This window comes from Photinus pyralis, unplaced genomic scaffold (assembly GCF_008802855.1).
Source record: "Photinus pyralis isolate 1611_PpyrPB1 unplaced genomic scaffold, Ppyr1.3 Ppyr1.4_LG7, whole genome shotgun sequence".
In the NCBI taxonomy this organism is placed as follows: Eukaryota; Metazoa; Arthropoda; class Insecta; order Coleoptera; family Lampyridae; genus Photinus; species Photinus pyralis.
In genome coordinates this window covers 22394650-22410089 of record NW_022170738.1, presented here as the reverse complement: position 1 = coordinate 22410089, position 15440 = coordinate 22394650, and the positions used below count along the sequence as shown (strand labels likewise).

Below are 15440 nucleotides of genomic sequence, written 5' to 3'. Positions count from 1 at the left end.
GCCTTTTTCCTAAAAACAGTCGAAAAGCTGGGGATGCGTGCATCAATTTAAAGGATAGTATAAGCACAGATTTAAGTATAAGTAGATTTAAGAGTTAATCAAATGCGTGAATAATTATTAGTAGCTCCTAAATTTAAATTGAACACCTTCCCATGTTATTTTTGCGTAAGAGCACATAAACAGCATCTCGAAAAAGGGGCAACACTTGTCATCCATCCCCCCAAAAAAAAAAACAACATCAACAACAAACTAAGTAGTCGTCATCTGTAAATCTATTTGGACCCCGTGGTGCTCCGTTTATTGGGCGGAATGGGGTAGATACACATTTTAACAAAAATTTTGGGGCACTTTCAACATATTATACACTGTGTCTAAGATAAGATCATGGGGATCTCCGAAACCATAGAAGATACGACGATGGTCAAATTAGAGAAAAGATGCGCAATTAAAGAGGTATTATCATGGTTTAAAGAAAACCGGAAAATTCCGATTACTTCCGAAGGTATGTCAGAAAAACTTAAATTTACCGATATCGTTTTTAGCGTATTACTCTCAAAGTGAAAAATCGCTATTGGCTGCACTCTGTCGTCCGTCCGTCCGTCTGTCAGTCCGTCACACTCACACGACACGACAAACAAAACTAATCGCGGACACATATTTGATTAAAATCACATCTAAAAAAATCTTCAGGACTGAAGCGACATTGGCGAATTAAAAAGCGTTTCATTTTATTTAAAAAAATGTGCAGTTGTAATGGCCAGTTGCGCCGTAAAAATTAAGTATCGCTTAAAGTTAAGCACAACTTAAATCGTTGCCATAGATTTTAACTGGGCATTAGTCTCTTAAGGCTTACAGAAACATTTGGGATTGTATTATAGGATCCTGTTGCGATCTAGTAAACCTACCGAAATTTACACATACATTGAGTCGTAGCCTGGTGTTATGGTCATGTGTTTGGCAATTGTGAAAGTTCTTATTTGCAAAAGGCACTCAAGAATGTATGCGCTCGGAAAAGTCCATCCATATTGAGATACGCGAAAAATGTTCTGGGTTTGCGATTGTCATACAAACGCAATGATAAATGACCAGTATTGGAGGGATTTGCCGATGCTGATTATGGTGGTGACTCAAATGAGCGAAAATCGATTTCTGGAAAAATAATCGGTGTTTGGTTTAACGGTTGGATGGACAGCACGAAAGCAAACGTCCGTCGCTTTATCAACTACGGAGTCGGAGTACGTTTCTTTGGCGATTGCTACTGCTGAAATTATGTGGTGTACCGTGGTATGTTATGTGAAATTGATGTACCTACCTATCTCTGGATGGGCCAAAGATTATTCATCAGGATAATCAAGATATAACATTGATTTGCGCGAAAAGGTTTCACAACAAACGAAACATATTGATATAAAATATCATTTCATTCGTGATGGCAGTGGGGAGCAAATAATCAATTTTCGTTATATTAATAATGACAAAGATGTTGACAAAGAATATATTCCAGTATATACTCAAGAAAATTGGACTCATGAATTGATCTGCATATTATTTTATTTTTTATAGTTATTGTTTTGTTGATGCAAATATTTAGGACTAAAATTGAATCGAGATGGAGTGCTAGAATATAAATGTAATAGTCTAGGGCTAGGTAAGTGGTTTCAATAGGCAGGTTCGGCATTTTTTTATTTTAACTGAAATCGAGAGATTTTGTTATTAAAAAACGATCAAAAAAAGATTGGGTGCAAAATATTGATTTTTACGTCCGGTGTAAGCACTTTAAAATCAAGGGCCGGCGCGAAGCATGAAAACGTAACTGTGCGCGAGACTACCTACCCCGCATGACGTCAGTAGCCAGAAACATTTGCCGCCGCGGCGTTAGCAGAGTACACAAATTCACGTAAATTGGGACCGATTTATTTATTATCTGCACAATGCTGCAAAGTTATCAAACACACTACTTCGCGTAATTTACCCCATGTTAATGTGGAAATCGAGTTTTTGCAGATGAATATGTCTATTTTAACGCCGCTGCTCTGAGGTTCATTTAAAATTGCGTTATTAGGCAATTATTTATAACAATGATTGTAAGTCTGCATGAAATTTCAAACTTTGACGCGCGAATTGAACGTTATTTCCATTATTCTAAAATCTATGCAAATTTGTGCGTAAATTCGAAAGGATGAAACAAGGGATAGGTAGTACATAATGTTCACGTAAATTTCGTGCAAAGGGACTTTAAAAAATCAGTGTTTTATTGATTAGAGCTTAATTGTAACTCATAAGGCATCAACATCTGGTAGGGCACCAAAACCTGATCCGGCTCCGCTTCGAAAAATACCTAGTTACACCACTGGACGCCGCGCCGGCCGGTACTAACCGCTTATCTTATATTGAAGTTAAATTATGTCAGAAGATACAGAGACTCAGAGCAGAAACTGGCGAGAAAAGAAATTTGTCAGGTGCATTTGGACACTTTGGCGGACGATGACAATTAATTTTTTCGGATCGACACCGTTGATGAAACCTGGGTTATTTGCTTACTGTTCCGCAAAACAAGAACCAATGCAGTGGGTCCAAAAGAGCTTTGGAAGGGGTAAAGAATTGATAATTATGAGGTCAGTAAAATACAACACGATGTTAAAAAGTTTATAAGTACATACAGGAATTGGTATAAAAATTTACATTATCAGCACTTTGACATGTGGTAACATTGGCATCAATTAAATTAACACTTACCTACATCTTGACTAGAACAAAATAAGTTAACGAAAGAAATAAAGAAACTATTTACAAAAAGAACTAACTACTAATTAACTTAATCGACGCTTAATACTCTCAGGGTCCTCTTATAATACATAATCGTGGCCTCCCGAACAGAAATGGTTCCATAAACCGTACACCATTTTCCGAGCTCCCTCGGGCTCTTCTGTCAAAAACTGCTAGACTCATTCCTGATGCTTTCAAGCACCATAAATGACAACTCAACCGTAAGGTAATCACGATTTGGAGCTAACCATTGGAAGGGTCTCCAAGAAGTTGTTGCAGTCGAAATTATCTTTAGTGTTGGTATTTTCAATCATCTGCAATTGATAATTTTATTAGTAATTGCGGTGGGAGAACCTATGAATGTGTATACCGTAATCAACTGGTCAACGCCAAATAGGAAGCCCTCTTCGTGGTTACCCTGCGTCCACGGCGATCTGTGATTGACAGTCATTCCAACTGGCAAACTGTTGGTCTTAGCGAAATCGATAAGCCAAGCTCCCACCTTTGTGTCATCGTAAATTATGAATAGACTACTTCCGATAACTTCATGGTTCTTGAAATAATCTGACTGTTCTAGCCGACTTCGTATTTCACACAATCTGCTCAGTATCTTTTGCTTAATGTCGCGTCGTTTGCCCAGGAAGGTGTCCAGAATGTGCATGACTTCACCCTTAGATTTCATCTTCTTTAAGTCGGTGATGGGAGGCGAACCTCGACACTTCATCGCTTCTATTCGAAAGCCGTAGCTACAGGAGGAGGATTGCTGCTCGCGAAATTGCATGTAACGCAACTTTGTGACGGCTTTAGCCTCGTGCTCCTCGGCCGTCGGCGCGTTGGGATCAATGGCAATCATTTTTTGGTATAGATCGTTTCGTGCTACTTTTTTTTTCACTTCGGACTCTAAGAAGGTACGCGTGCCCATTTTGACGTCAATGACGTGAGGATCCTGTGAGTTAGTTAATTAGAATTATTAGGCAACTGGGTTGGGGACGAACATACTTGAAAACCGTGGAGAAGATCTTGAAGTTCGATGAATTTCTCGCCTTGGTAATCGACTTGCCTATAGTATTTTGGAATGATGTCTCGTAGCAGGATATCCTGTGACAGTTCTTCGTAGACCGCCCTTTCGGTGTCGTCCGAATTTCCAGAGCGCTTTTTCCATACCGTACCAGGTCCGGCAGGTGCCAGACTATCGGGGTGGCCGCTCAATTGAAACCAATTGCTGCTTCGGCTTTTGAGAAGAACATCGCTAGCTGGTGCGCTTAAATCTAGCGCGTTCTGCAACAATTACAAACGCGTTGGTAAATTATCATAAAACGAAGGAAACGGATGTGGTAATGATCTGTTTAGATAAGCGGCATAAAGTTACCATTGACTGTTATCGTGAATTTTGCCAAAGGCCATGCACAATGCGTGCGGCACATTTTGGGTTATGGTCACGGATTATTCTGCACTAACAAAATTTGCAAAACGCGTCATGAATATTTTTGCACGCTTTTACCTTCAAATCCCTATACATTTAGCATATGTGTACAGTGTTGAGGTCACACAACGACCTAACTCGCCTAGTTGTACTTTTAAATTTTTCTTATAAATTATTTTCCCGTCGTACTCGCTCACAATCAAACAGGAAAATATCTCGAAAGGAAACAAGCAGTGAATGAACAATTGAACATAAAAATGGTAATAAAAGTACGATTGAGATTTTACGAGTATAGGTATTTGAAATTGATAAAAGCTGTAATTGCAACTTACAATTGCCAAAAATTTGAGAAGGGACATTTCATCTTCTTTACATTTTTCGGGCGCTTGTGTTTTGGCTACGGAAATCTTGCTATTTTTTCTCCACCTTTTGAAACCCGTTTGCGTTGCCTCCGATCGTACTGGAGATGAAGGCCTCGATTTCCAAATTCTGGATAACTGAATGTCCTTGTCATTGGTCTACAAGAAAAAGAATCGTATAAATTATTTCAGTCTTGCACGTAAATCATTAGCATATTTTAAATATTGTTGGCAACTTCGTTTTAATCAAGGACCATAATATTATACTAATTAGGTAGTTTTTAAATAATTTGGTGTACTAATTGGCAGCGTGGTAGGCTTGCGGTGCTTCATCCTCAAGAAGGGTTTCGATAAATCATGTTTGAGGACAGTTCTTGGTTACATGTAGGTAATCCTATTATCGAGGTTAATGAGAATTTCCGCTCCGCATTAAATCAATTTTAATTCTTCCGTGTTTTCTCATAGGTAAAAATATCGAAACCTTTGAGAAATGTATTTTTAACGACGTTGTACATTTCCGAAATGAAGCGATGCCAATAGTAATTAGGTAATAATTGCTTTGTAAAGGTACACAAAAAATTCCATAAGTATGAGAAAGAAGGTGTGCAAAGAAGAGGGTTTTTTGAGCGATTTTCAAAAAAGCGCTACGTACCGAGAAAACTCTGCATTTGACACAGTTTAATTCGGATATAAGTCCAGCGTAAGTATCCTTTCCTTTAGCAGCCACCACGTTTAAATACATTGGGATCATAGTTAAATGATTCACACACATTTTAAAAATTCCCGTTAAACTCAATGATTAATAATTTTTTGCAAACGGCACTTCAGTCACACAAAACATTACTAAAACATCGCTTTATGTTCAGGTCTAAACTGTATAGTAGAAGCGCAACTCGTTATAGATATTGTTACTTTCATATACGTCACGTTGCCCCTCTACATTTCATAAGAGAAACGCAAATCCATTGCTAAATGTGATAACAAAACGTTCCTGATTATGAGATAATTCAAAGAAACATCGTTTAAAAGGACTCTAGCTGGAATGAACCTACGCCATAATCAAACCGAAAGCAAAAGCACTCAACCCAAAAGGACGAACATTTTCCAAATTATATTGAGATTTTCCAAAAATGAAATGCGTCCACAACGAGCATTATTCTTACAGACAACGTCATACTTGCGGTTGCTTACCTTATTTCTGTCTCTTTGACGTAAATCAGTTTAAATCGCAATTGAATCTTCATTATCGGTGAAAGTACCAGGTAAGTAATTGATATTTGAAGGACTCTGTCGCGCAAAAATCTCTATCGTTTTGACGACACCGTTAGTATTTGTTAAACCAATAAAGATCAAGCCTATATACGGTTTTCAGTATACAAACATTGGGCCGTCAACAACTACAAAAACGGCGCAATTTGAATTTTTTAATCATCCATTAGTTGATCTTTTCCTCATTTGAAATTGTACAGTCAAACACGAAGCAAATATACTATTCAAATTTTGCTCATTTGGAATGTCGTTGAAGACCGAAAATATTTGCATGGTATCATCGTCGTAGGGGTAGGTGGTTACAACTATGATCATTCTTCTGATGAAAAAACTTTCAAATGCCGGAAACATACACACTGCCATAGGTATGAAAATCCGACTATTGAAATCGAGGAGAATTACTTACTGGCCATTTGGTACAATCGAATCCACAAATAATGCATATAGCTTGTATTTATTTCACTTAACGATACTTATCAGCAAATCTTAATTTAGCATTTACATTGCGAATTTTTTTACCATAAAACGAGGATAACCGCAGTAACTTTTGGTCCCTATACAGGGTGGTGACTTGTGTAACACATCATAGGGATCATTAACTGCAACACAGTAACCAAGTCGATCATAATAGTTATTTATGCATCAAGGGCATTAAGGCGATATTTATGCCGAGGGCGACAGAGCCCGAGGGCCTCCGGCCCGAGGGATTGTAAGTCGCCCGAGGTTAAATATTGAGTAATGCCCGAGGTGCATACAACATTTTATTTTTCATCGTTCCAAAGAATGCATTTCCAATATACAAATGTCATGATTATTGTTTGCCCAACATTAAAGTGCTTCATACGAATCAAGTTGCATCTTTTTTATTACATAATATAACTCCGTCAATCACTTTGACAGGCCGTTTCAGGGCATAATGAGATGACAATCCATTATGCCCTCTCATTATGCCCTTGGGCGTAATAGACTGCTTCATATATCACATATGACATATAATTGACATACAATACGCAAATGAAAAATAATAGTTATTTATGTATTAAGGGCATAATAGTGATGTTTATATTCTCGAGGACGACGAGTTAAAAAGCTCGAGGGCCTATGGCCCGAGAGCTTTTTAGTCGCCCGAGAGTATAAACATCAGTTTATGCCCGTGATACATACACAATTTTATGTTTTACAAATAGTTTATTCGCCAAAATTCGTTTACAAAATAATTTATTATGTTTGATCGAGTACAGTGGCGGTTTCTCAATAAGTGCACATGAGCACGTGCACTCGCAAAAATCATTTTATATAAACGAAAACAATAACAATTCTATTTATATATTTAACATTCTTGCACGTTCGTATCTCGCAATAAAAATAGTTCACAGCATCAGAATGGACAAAGAATGGCGTTACAGATTTAGTGCATTTATCCGAAAAAATTAAAAAATATCAATCTTCAAAGGCACATCATTGAGTAATTAAATCACTCAACGGGCACATCATATATCTGCTAAATTGAGATTTAATTTATTAGGTAAGCAAGATATACGGCAACAGTTAAATAGTGCATACCGTTTGAGTATCGAAAAACGTAATGAGGAAGTAAAAAAGAACAGGTATGTTTTATCCAAAATTATAGACCGTAGGTATAAAATTTTGTGTTGCTTTGGAACTTGCTCTCCGCAGCCATTGACAAAACGAGAAAATTCAATAAACCCTGGAGTATTTAGAGGTCTCATCAATAAGCTTTTTTATGCCATTTAAGAGGCCCAAAAAACTTCGTGTTGCGGTGACACTCAAAAAATTTTCGCCTCCGGCTTTTTGCCCGTGGCCCCATTTTTAAATTGTGCACCCCCAAGACACACCACTACGCGCCGCCACTGATCGAGTATGCGTGGTTCGAATTTGTTAATGTGATTGAAACCATCCAAACGTCAAACGTAATTTTAAATAATTCAATTCATCGTGAATGAGCAAGAAGTTCCAGAAACTATACGAAATAAGGCCAATCTTGTGATTTAGTAAGTATTTACAATTAATAATTGACGTTTCTAATTTTCAATGACCTGCAAATATTTGTTTGTTTTGTCATTAAATATAAATGAGTTACTATGGTGATACTTAATGCCCTAGGGCATAAAGTGGTACTTTATGGATATCTTTTTGTTTTAGAAAATTCCATGGCATCGCATATTATTCAAAAAGATGGAGGTTGAATTTTTCCAATTTGCCGTCTTTATTATGCAAAAAATTGAAAACTAATACGGTTGATTGGCGTAACAAAATTTTTTCTACAAAAAACTTTAATACATTTTTGCTCTAAAATAATTTGGGGAGCCAATAATCGCATGTTATGAATTTTACATTGAAATCCCTATGATGCGTTACGCAAGGCACCACCCTGTATATGGCGAAGCCAAAATCCCAAACGTGAAAAAATCATCTCGACCAATTTGTACCTGGCGTCGTTGACTTTTTTTTTTGTTAATGAAACTCTTTGATATAGTAATTTCCCCTGAAAATGAAGACCAAATTTGATTTTTCAAGAAGAAAACCGTGATTTGTCCGGACGTGGACATTTTTTAAATGGAAGCGGTTACTTTTAAAATCAGTCTGGCAATAGCTTTTGTTTTATCGATAGTCTCGGTTCCAGCAATGGGCAACCGCTCACAGAAACATTCCTCGGAAAATGAAATATTCCCAGGGAAATTTCCGAAGTATTTACAGGGTATTCCTTCAGGGGAAATTGCTATATCAAAGATTTTGATTAGCAAAAAGGTCAAAGACGTCTATCGTTCATCGAAATAAGAATGTTTTCCCTAGTGCAAAGATCTATGGTAATGGTAAAAGAACAAGTGGATCGGATACATTTAATACCCAGCCAGTTCATACCCAGACCCAGGCGTATTCACACAAGCGAATGGTTAAAACTAATGATTAATTTTAGTACAGTTTCTCTGCTCCACGTTTCAATAGTTTGTCTATGAGGTAGTAGCATTACCACGTTTTCCCTACGTCGAGTAATGTCTGAAAACCGACAAAATTGTACTCCCCCAATAAATTTAGTTTATTACTCCAAGTCTAAGAAATTGATTACTGTTTGGATCTTCATCGTTGATTCAATATTGTCAACACAGTCGATATTGACGGCTGGATGTCAAGATTTCTAGATAGACTTCAGTACCCTTCATGAACCCATCACTACTGAAGCGCAAATCTCAAAAATACGAGTATTGTCAATTATGCGAAGTATTGCCAAAAATATTGCTCATGTACAATCCGATTAAAAAAATTTGCTATAGCTGGGAACAAAATCACTACCTCGTTCCGACAATTCAAAATTTTTATATTCAATAATTGCTGTTATAATTATATGTAAATTACAATTATTACAAACGTTTATCAAAACCGTTGTTCTTAAACCGTTAACAAACAAGTTACAGACAACCCTGCAGACAACCAATAGCGAATTTGGGCGGCTACCGGTCAGAAACCGAGGAACTGAATAAGGACTTTATGTGAAGAAACCAAAGTAAAATAGCAAGCCATTTCATTTTTAAATATGACTAATTTCGTATTCCAACCAGTTTAATCCCCTATTATTCGCTAACGGCGACACAGCTGAACTTTTTTTGGTGGTGCAAAAACTGGCGCGTTTAATTAATATGTCCTTGACCGAACACGACTCCAATTTATGCAATGCAAAAGCGCGAATTTCACAATGAGGATTTAACGTCCTCTGATTGGACCGTGTATCCTATTTTGGTTGAGCCTGCAGTGTAACTCAGCTGTTTTAAAAATAGGGACCTTGTATCTCTTAACGTGATTTTTTTCGCATTCTTTTTCCTGATCACATTGATGTATCACAACCTATATTTTCTCTTATTTTTGTCATGAACCAAAAATAACGGTTACGGTTTTTAAATAGTAGACCATGGATTTATGGAGATTTTGTTTTGTTTATTGTGTCCATGGCAGCCCATACCAATAAAAAAGAATGCCTGACGATAGAAACGTGTCATTTCAAAATTTTGAAAAATATGATATAATATACATTATACAGTCTGATTGAAATTCGAGGGCTACCATGGGGATCTTGAAAACTGTATGAGATAGGTAGGTAGTTTAAATTTGGCAAAGTTGCGTATTTTGATGCTTAACAAAATGCCGTTTTGAAACTGAAAACATTCCGACTACTTTCAGAGATATCCAGAAAAAACCGAAATTTTGCAAAAATTTTATTTTTCACTGAAGTTATTTAAAAAGATATTTCAAAATAAATAACACACTTTTTTCACTCTGCAAGATGCTAGTTTAAAATTTTATGTCTGACGTTTCGTCTCCGGTTAACCATGATCAACTTTGTTTTTTCTTATGGAAGTAATTTTGACCCTTTGCATCATTTGATAGAGAATTTTTTTCTGATTTCAAAAATGTAAACATAACAATTTTTTTAATATTGTTAAAATATCTCTTTTTTGCCTAGAAAACTTTGTCTTGTGTAGTGTACGTACGCTGTTTCTTGGGTTTTTTACGAATTAATAGTCATATTTCTTATTAAAAGATAGTGATGTTTACATTTTTGAAATCAGAAAAAAATTCTCTATCAAATGACACAAAAAGTAAAAATGACTTCCATAAGAAAAAACAATGTTGATGATGGTTGACTCGAGACGAAACGTCAAACTTAAAATTCAAAAGTAGCATCTTGTAGAGGGAAAAGAGTGGCCATAATAATGTGTTATTTATTTTGAAACTTTTTTTTTAATAACTTCAAAAAATAAAAACGATTTTGCAAATTTTCGTTTTTTCCGGATATCTCCGAAAGTAGTCGGAATTTTTTCAGTTTCGAAACTGCATTTTGTTAAGCATAAAAAAATACGCAACTGTGCCAAATATAAACTACCTACCTATCTCTTAGTTCCCGAGATCCCCATGGTGGTCCTCGAATTTGAATCAACCTGTATACCCTCGTGTATACCACACGGTACTCTAACGATATCGTGTCAAAACACGTCGTACAAAAACCGACGAGCATCACACCAAAGAACTTATTTAAACACTTTGCATCAAATTTCTTGGGAAACGAAAAGGAAGTATGCATAATTTCCTTTTTATCAAAGTGATGTAACGCCATAGAATGATTACTCAACTATGATTGCGAAAGTGAATGCAATTTTAACTATTGCCGCGTAATGATTTTATTATAGTTTTTCAATCATTTCATTTCCAATGACGTAGGCATGCAGGTAACAATAAAGATAAGTGCCCTCGCACGTAGGTACTACTTTTTTTTATTAGTTTAGTCATCAACTCATCACTCTCATAGCTTTCTTGTAAACTACTTGACATAATAATTCCCTAAAGTTTACTGTTTGATTATACCATTGATTAGTCAATGGTTTATACGTAGGAGTGTGACTGGCTCCCTTTCAATTCACAAATAAATAAGAAATTAAACCTGAACTGCTTTATAATTATATACGAAGAATGGTAAGGCGTTTAGGTCAGAGATGGAAGTCAGGCAGACCGGCCCATAGACAATGTGATCCAAAAGCCACAATTCATTTTTTTTTCATTTTAGAGGTTTTGAACATCTAGTCGTTCGGACACCAAAGGAACACTAATCCGCATCGCAGAAGAATTTGATCTTTCTTTAACATTACTTCCATATGACAATGTTTAGTAGTTGTTGTGTCCATAAGGTACGGAATGTTCCGCTCACACGCGTCTTTATAACTGTAAAACGTATGGGCAGCTTGTTGGAAAATGCTGAAGAAGTAAACTGGTAGTAGTAAATTAAGAAGCTGAAGGTATAAGTTCTAAGATTACTTGCGAAAAATGTGTAAAAACTCAAATAATTCAAAAACAGTTCGGGTTAAGATAATCACATGGTCACTTATATCAACCTTAGTATAAACCTTTGCTGAATTTGACTAGCGTAAATATTTTTTTGATTTAGTATACAGGGTATACTCAAATTTTCCGGAGTTGAGTACGATCAAAAATGTCTTATGGGTGAATTCCTCTTTGTTTCTGATATTCCGAACAAACTGCCAAAGGCCAGCCGTGACTGTCGAGCGGTATTAAAAACCGAAAAACAATTTTGACTTCACCCACAGATACTCCTTATCCAAACGTACCATCTTCCTTTTTCGAGTACCTCTTCCGATAACTCGTTTGAGAGCTAGATTGCGAGATACTTTTTTTTGTTTTAACTCCGCCAACAGACATTTATATCATCGATGCCCTTTCCTTTCTCTATACGAGCCTCTTCGTCCGACACTCCAGATATTCCGACTCACTCAGTTGACAAATATTGCAACTTCAGAGGGTAAAAGGGCGCATCTAGCATGATTCTATAAAAAAAAAATTCTATGGCTAGCACAGATACCACCTGTGCATGGGCGATTCTGCCCTTTTATGTCTAAGAATATGGGTACCAATTTTTGTTTAAACCTGGGTTTAAATCGGTTCGTCCGTTTAGCCGGAAATAAGGGGACAGACAGACAGACCGATCGACATCATCGAGATTTTGTCTGATTCAGATTCTTGGTGCTTCAAACGTGTATTTCTGTTCAAAAGTAGGGGGTCATTTTTTACGCCAATGCAAAGTAATTATAAAGGAATAAGCTATACTTCTCGGAATTACTTATATGGGGTAATTGTAACGGTAGCTCTAAATTTGTATTTAATTTTTTTCGAAATTTCCTTGTAAAGTTTGGGACCAAAATTCCGACTCTCAACAGTATGAATATTTTAAGGGACGGTGTCCTCGCATGCAAACAGCTGACGACGTACGCACTCTACCACACAGTGTGAGTTACGATGCAACTTGCCTATAACACTTTTCACACACACGCAAACGTAACCTTCTCGATCACCTGACAGGTAGAATGTCCCACGGCAATTAGCTGGTTTTTTCTGTTTATATTTGTTTTTAATAATAAACATATTTTTTTTCAATTTTTTTGTAAAATAATTTTGCAAGCACCTGGCAAGGTTTAAGTCTCGACACTTACGTTAAGTTCGCCGTACAATTTTGGCCGGAGAGACAACCAGATCTGCAATTCTGCGTTTGCGTATTATTAGAAAAGTATAAGACAAGTTTACAACGTGCCTCAAATACCTACCCTTAAATGTCGACCAGTTCTTCTACTCGAGCTGAGATATCTGGCATTTATATCATATTTCATCTTCTTAATTAGTGCTATTGGGTTACACTTGCTAGCTCAGCATTAGGTCACTAAGATCAATCAGCAAAATTTCGAGAATCGGACCCACCTGTTTCTTCTGTACTTTCAATGAATATAACGATTTCAATTGGCACAATGTAAAAACATAGCGAATTCCGTATATAATAGTAGGAATTAGTTTTAGGGGACATTCATTCGGGTTTTTGATTGCCAGGGTAAGCGATGTGTAGACTGAAAATTAGAGTCCTTTAAAGTTTGAAGCAGATTCGATTTTTACACAAAAGTCACGTCCAGTATTTGTGTTTGGAACGTAAAATATAGTAACGCGAGTTCCGGTAATCATCGTTAAAACAGAAAAAAAAGATTGACGTTAATAACTAAGAACGTATCGGTTGTATACACGTAGGAAAATACGGATTATCACAAAATTAAAAGGGCGTAATAGACACTTAACGCTGCGTAAGAACTGTTTACGTAGGGTGATAAAAAAACCAGAACAATTTAAGGAGGCGCGTTAATATATTTTATTATCACAAAGAACCATTGTTAAAACTGCTGTGTAAATATTTAGTGAAGGGATTGAATTATGGATGTTTGTAATCGTAATCGAACATTTAAAGTACACATTTTTACGTATCGAAGCTTTCCCCTACTTGTAATAGTATTTCCAATTTTTTAGCGTAACACAACGAAGTTGAGGTAATTAGCGTAACACAACGAAGTTGAGGTAAAGCTTATGTGCTCGTGTTTCCGTCCGTCCGTCCGTCCGTCCGTTCCATCGAGATCTCGGCCCCTGGGCCACCTAGAGACTTCGGGTTTTCGCTAATTGATAGCTGTTATGGTCTATATTTGCCCATTTCGATCAGTTTCATTTAACTCCATATTTTGCGCAGACTGCGCAATGCCAACTTTCATATTTATGGAGATATTTCTTTGAAATTTTAACCACAGATGCTTCTAGTAAAGGCAAACATTTCGCACATGGTAAAAATTATGTGGACATGCGCAGTGACTGCACAGACTGCTCATAACCAACTTTCTTATGTGTGGTAAGTTCTTTGAAACTTTATTTTACTTATTTAACCCCTCTCTTTCTCTGGACGTGGATGTACTTCAATATACAGATTCGACATTTTGTGTACTTTCGATGACGATGCATCGTTTCAATACTTTGTGTTACGCGGCAATACCCACGAGTGGGTTTTGGAACATTTTTTTATCTAATCCAAACCTGTCCCAACGTCGTCTGCAAGAGGGCCGTCGTATGTGAGGCAGCATTTTGTTCATTGAGGTATGTAAAATTAAAGGTTTGAATATTTAAGAAAAAAAATCGTCGTAATTTTAATTTGATTGAGTTTGAAAATTTAATTAAGAAAATTCTTAAAGAGCTCAACCTATAGGCATTTAAAGCCGTTGGGTCTCTTTTACCCGTTATGACACCACATAAAATCTTTAAAAGGAAGTACAAGTATGTACCTATTGCAAACAAATGTCAAGAAACTGGAAAGACAAATCTTCAATCAATCATATAGTTGATCAAGTAATAATTTTGGATAAAGAATTTGCGATTCACTAGAAATTCAAAATTTTTATTTCGAAAAGGGGAAGAAATTTTGCATTTTTATTATTTTGTTAGGTTTTGCATGCTTATCGTATAGTTAGTATTATTTTCATTATGCGTTTTACACCTTTTTTAAAAAAAGTCATAACTGGTCAACTGTAATATTTGTGAAGCCGAATCCCAACGATAGACAGTTGCTCTCGGGATAGTCCATACAGAAATATATAAGTCGCCCCTAGCAGAATTTTTCTATGCTTTTACGCGGTGATTTTGCACCCCGAATGTGATAACCAAATAACCAAAGCAAAGAAGTATAAGCAGTTGATGTGGCAATAATTACCATTGCACTAAATTACCTACTTACGTACCATAATTTTCAGTCCGCGCACTTGGTACTTGGGGTACCACGTACGAATCGCAAATAAACCACCCCAGGTCAGTTTTAATTGGCACGTGCAACGTACGTAGGAAACACACACTTGCGTAACTTTATCGGAATCACCGACACATCCACCCAGGCCCTGTCTTTCCAATTTTACGCAACGCGTGATTCATGCTGACACGCATGTGAATGAACGTAGTGATATGGATATGCGGTTTTACTAGCAATCACCTTCACCTTATCAAACAAACATCCGATCACATATAGGTACACATTTTTAGATTCCTTATTCGTACGCGAATTTTGGTCATGGGATGCCAGTTCTACGCCAAACGAAGTTTCCCAATCCATGGGAACGTACAAGGTTTTCCACAACGAACAATCGCATCAAGTATACGAAATCTGGGAAAGTTTTCAAACAAAAACTGTACCTACATCGTCATAATCGATTAACCGTTCACGACAACCGTTAAACTATTAACTTATTTTCATA

At 36.6% G+C, this 15440-nt stretch overlaps 1 protein-coding gene across 1 annotated transcript; it reads right to left on the bottom strand.

Moving 5' to 3' along the window:
• Nucleotides 1-2631: 2631 nt before the first annotated feature.
• LOC116176045 (inositol-trisphosphate 3-kinase homolog) lies at nt 2632-15114 on the bottom strand. The gene is made up of 5 exons (XM_031494483.1): nt 14934-15114; nt 4522-4707; nt 3766-4044; nt 3137-3712; nt 2632-3080 (listed from the first exon to the last, which is right to left on the bottom strand). Exons 1-5 carry the CDS (start codon nt 14934-14936, stop codon nt 2997-2999), a joined length of 1128 nt encoding a protein of 375 aa, XP_031350343.1. The 5' UTR covers nt 14937-15114; the 3' UTR covers nt 2632-2996.
• Between the last annotated feature and the right edge of the window lie 326 nt (nt 15115-15440).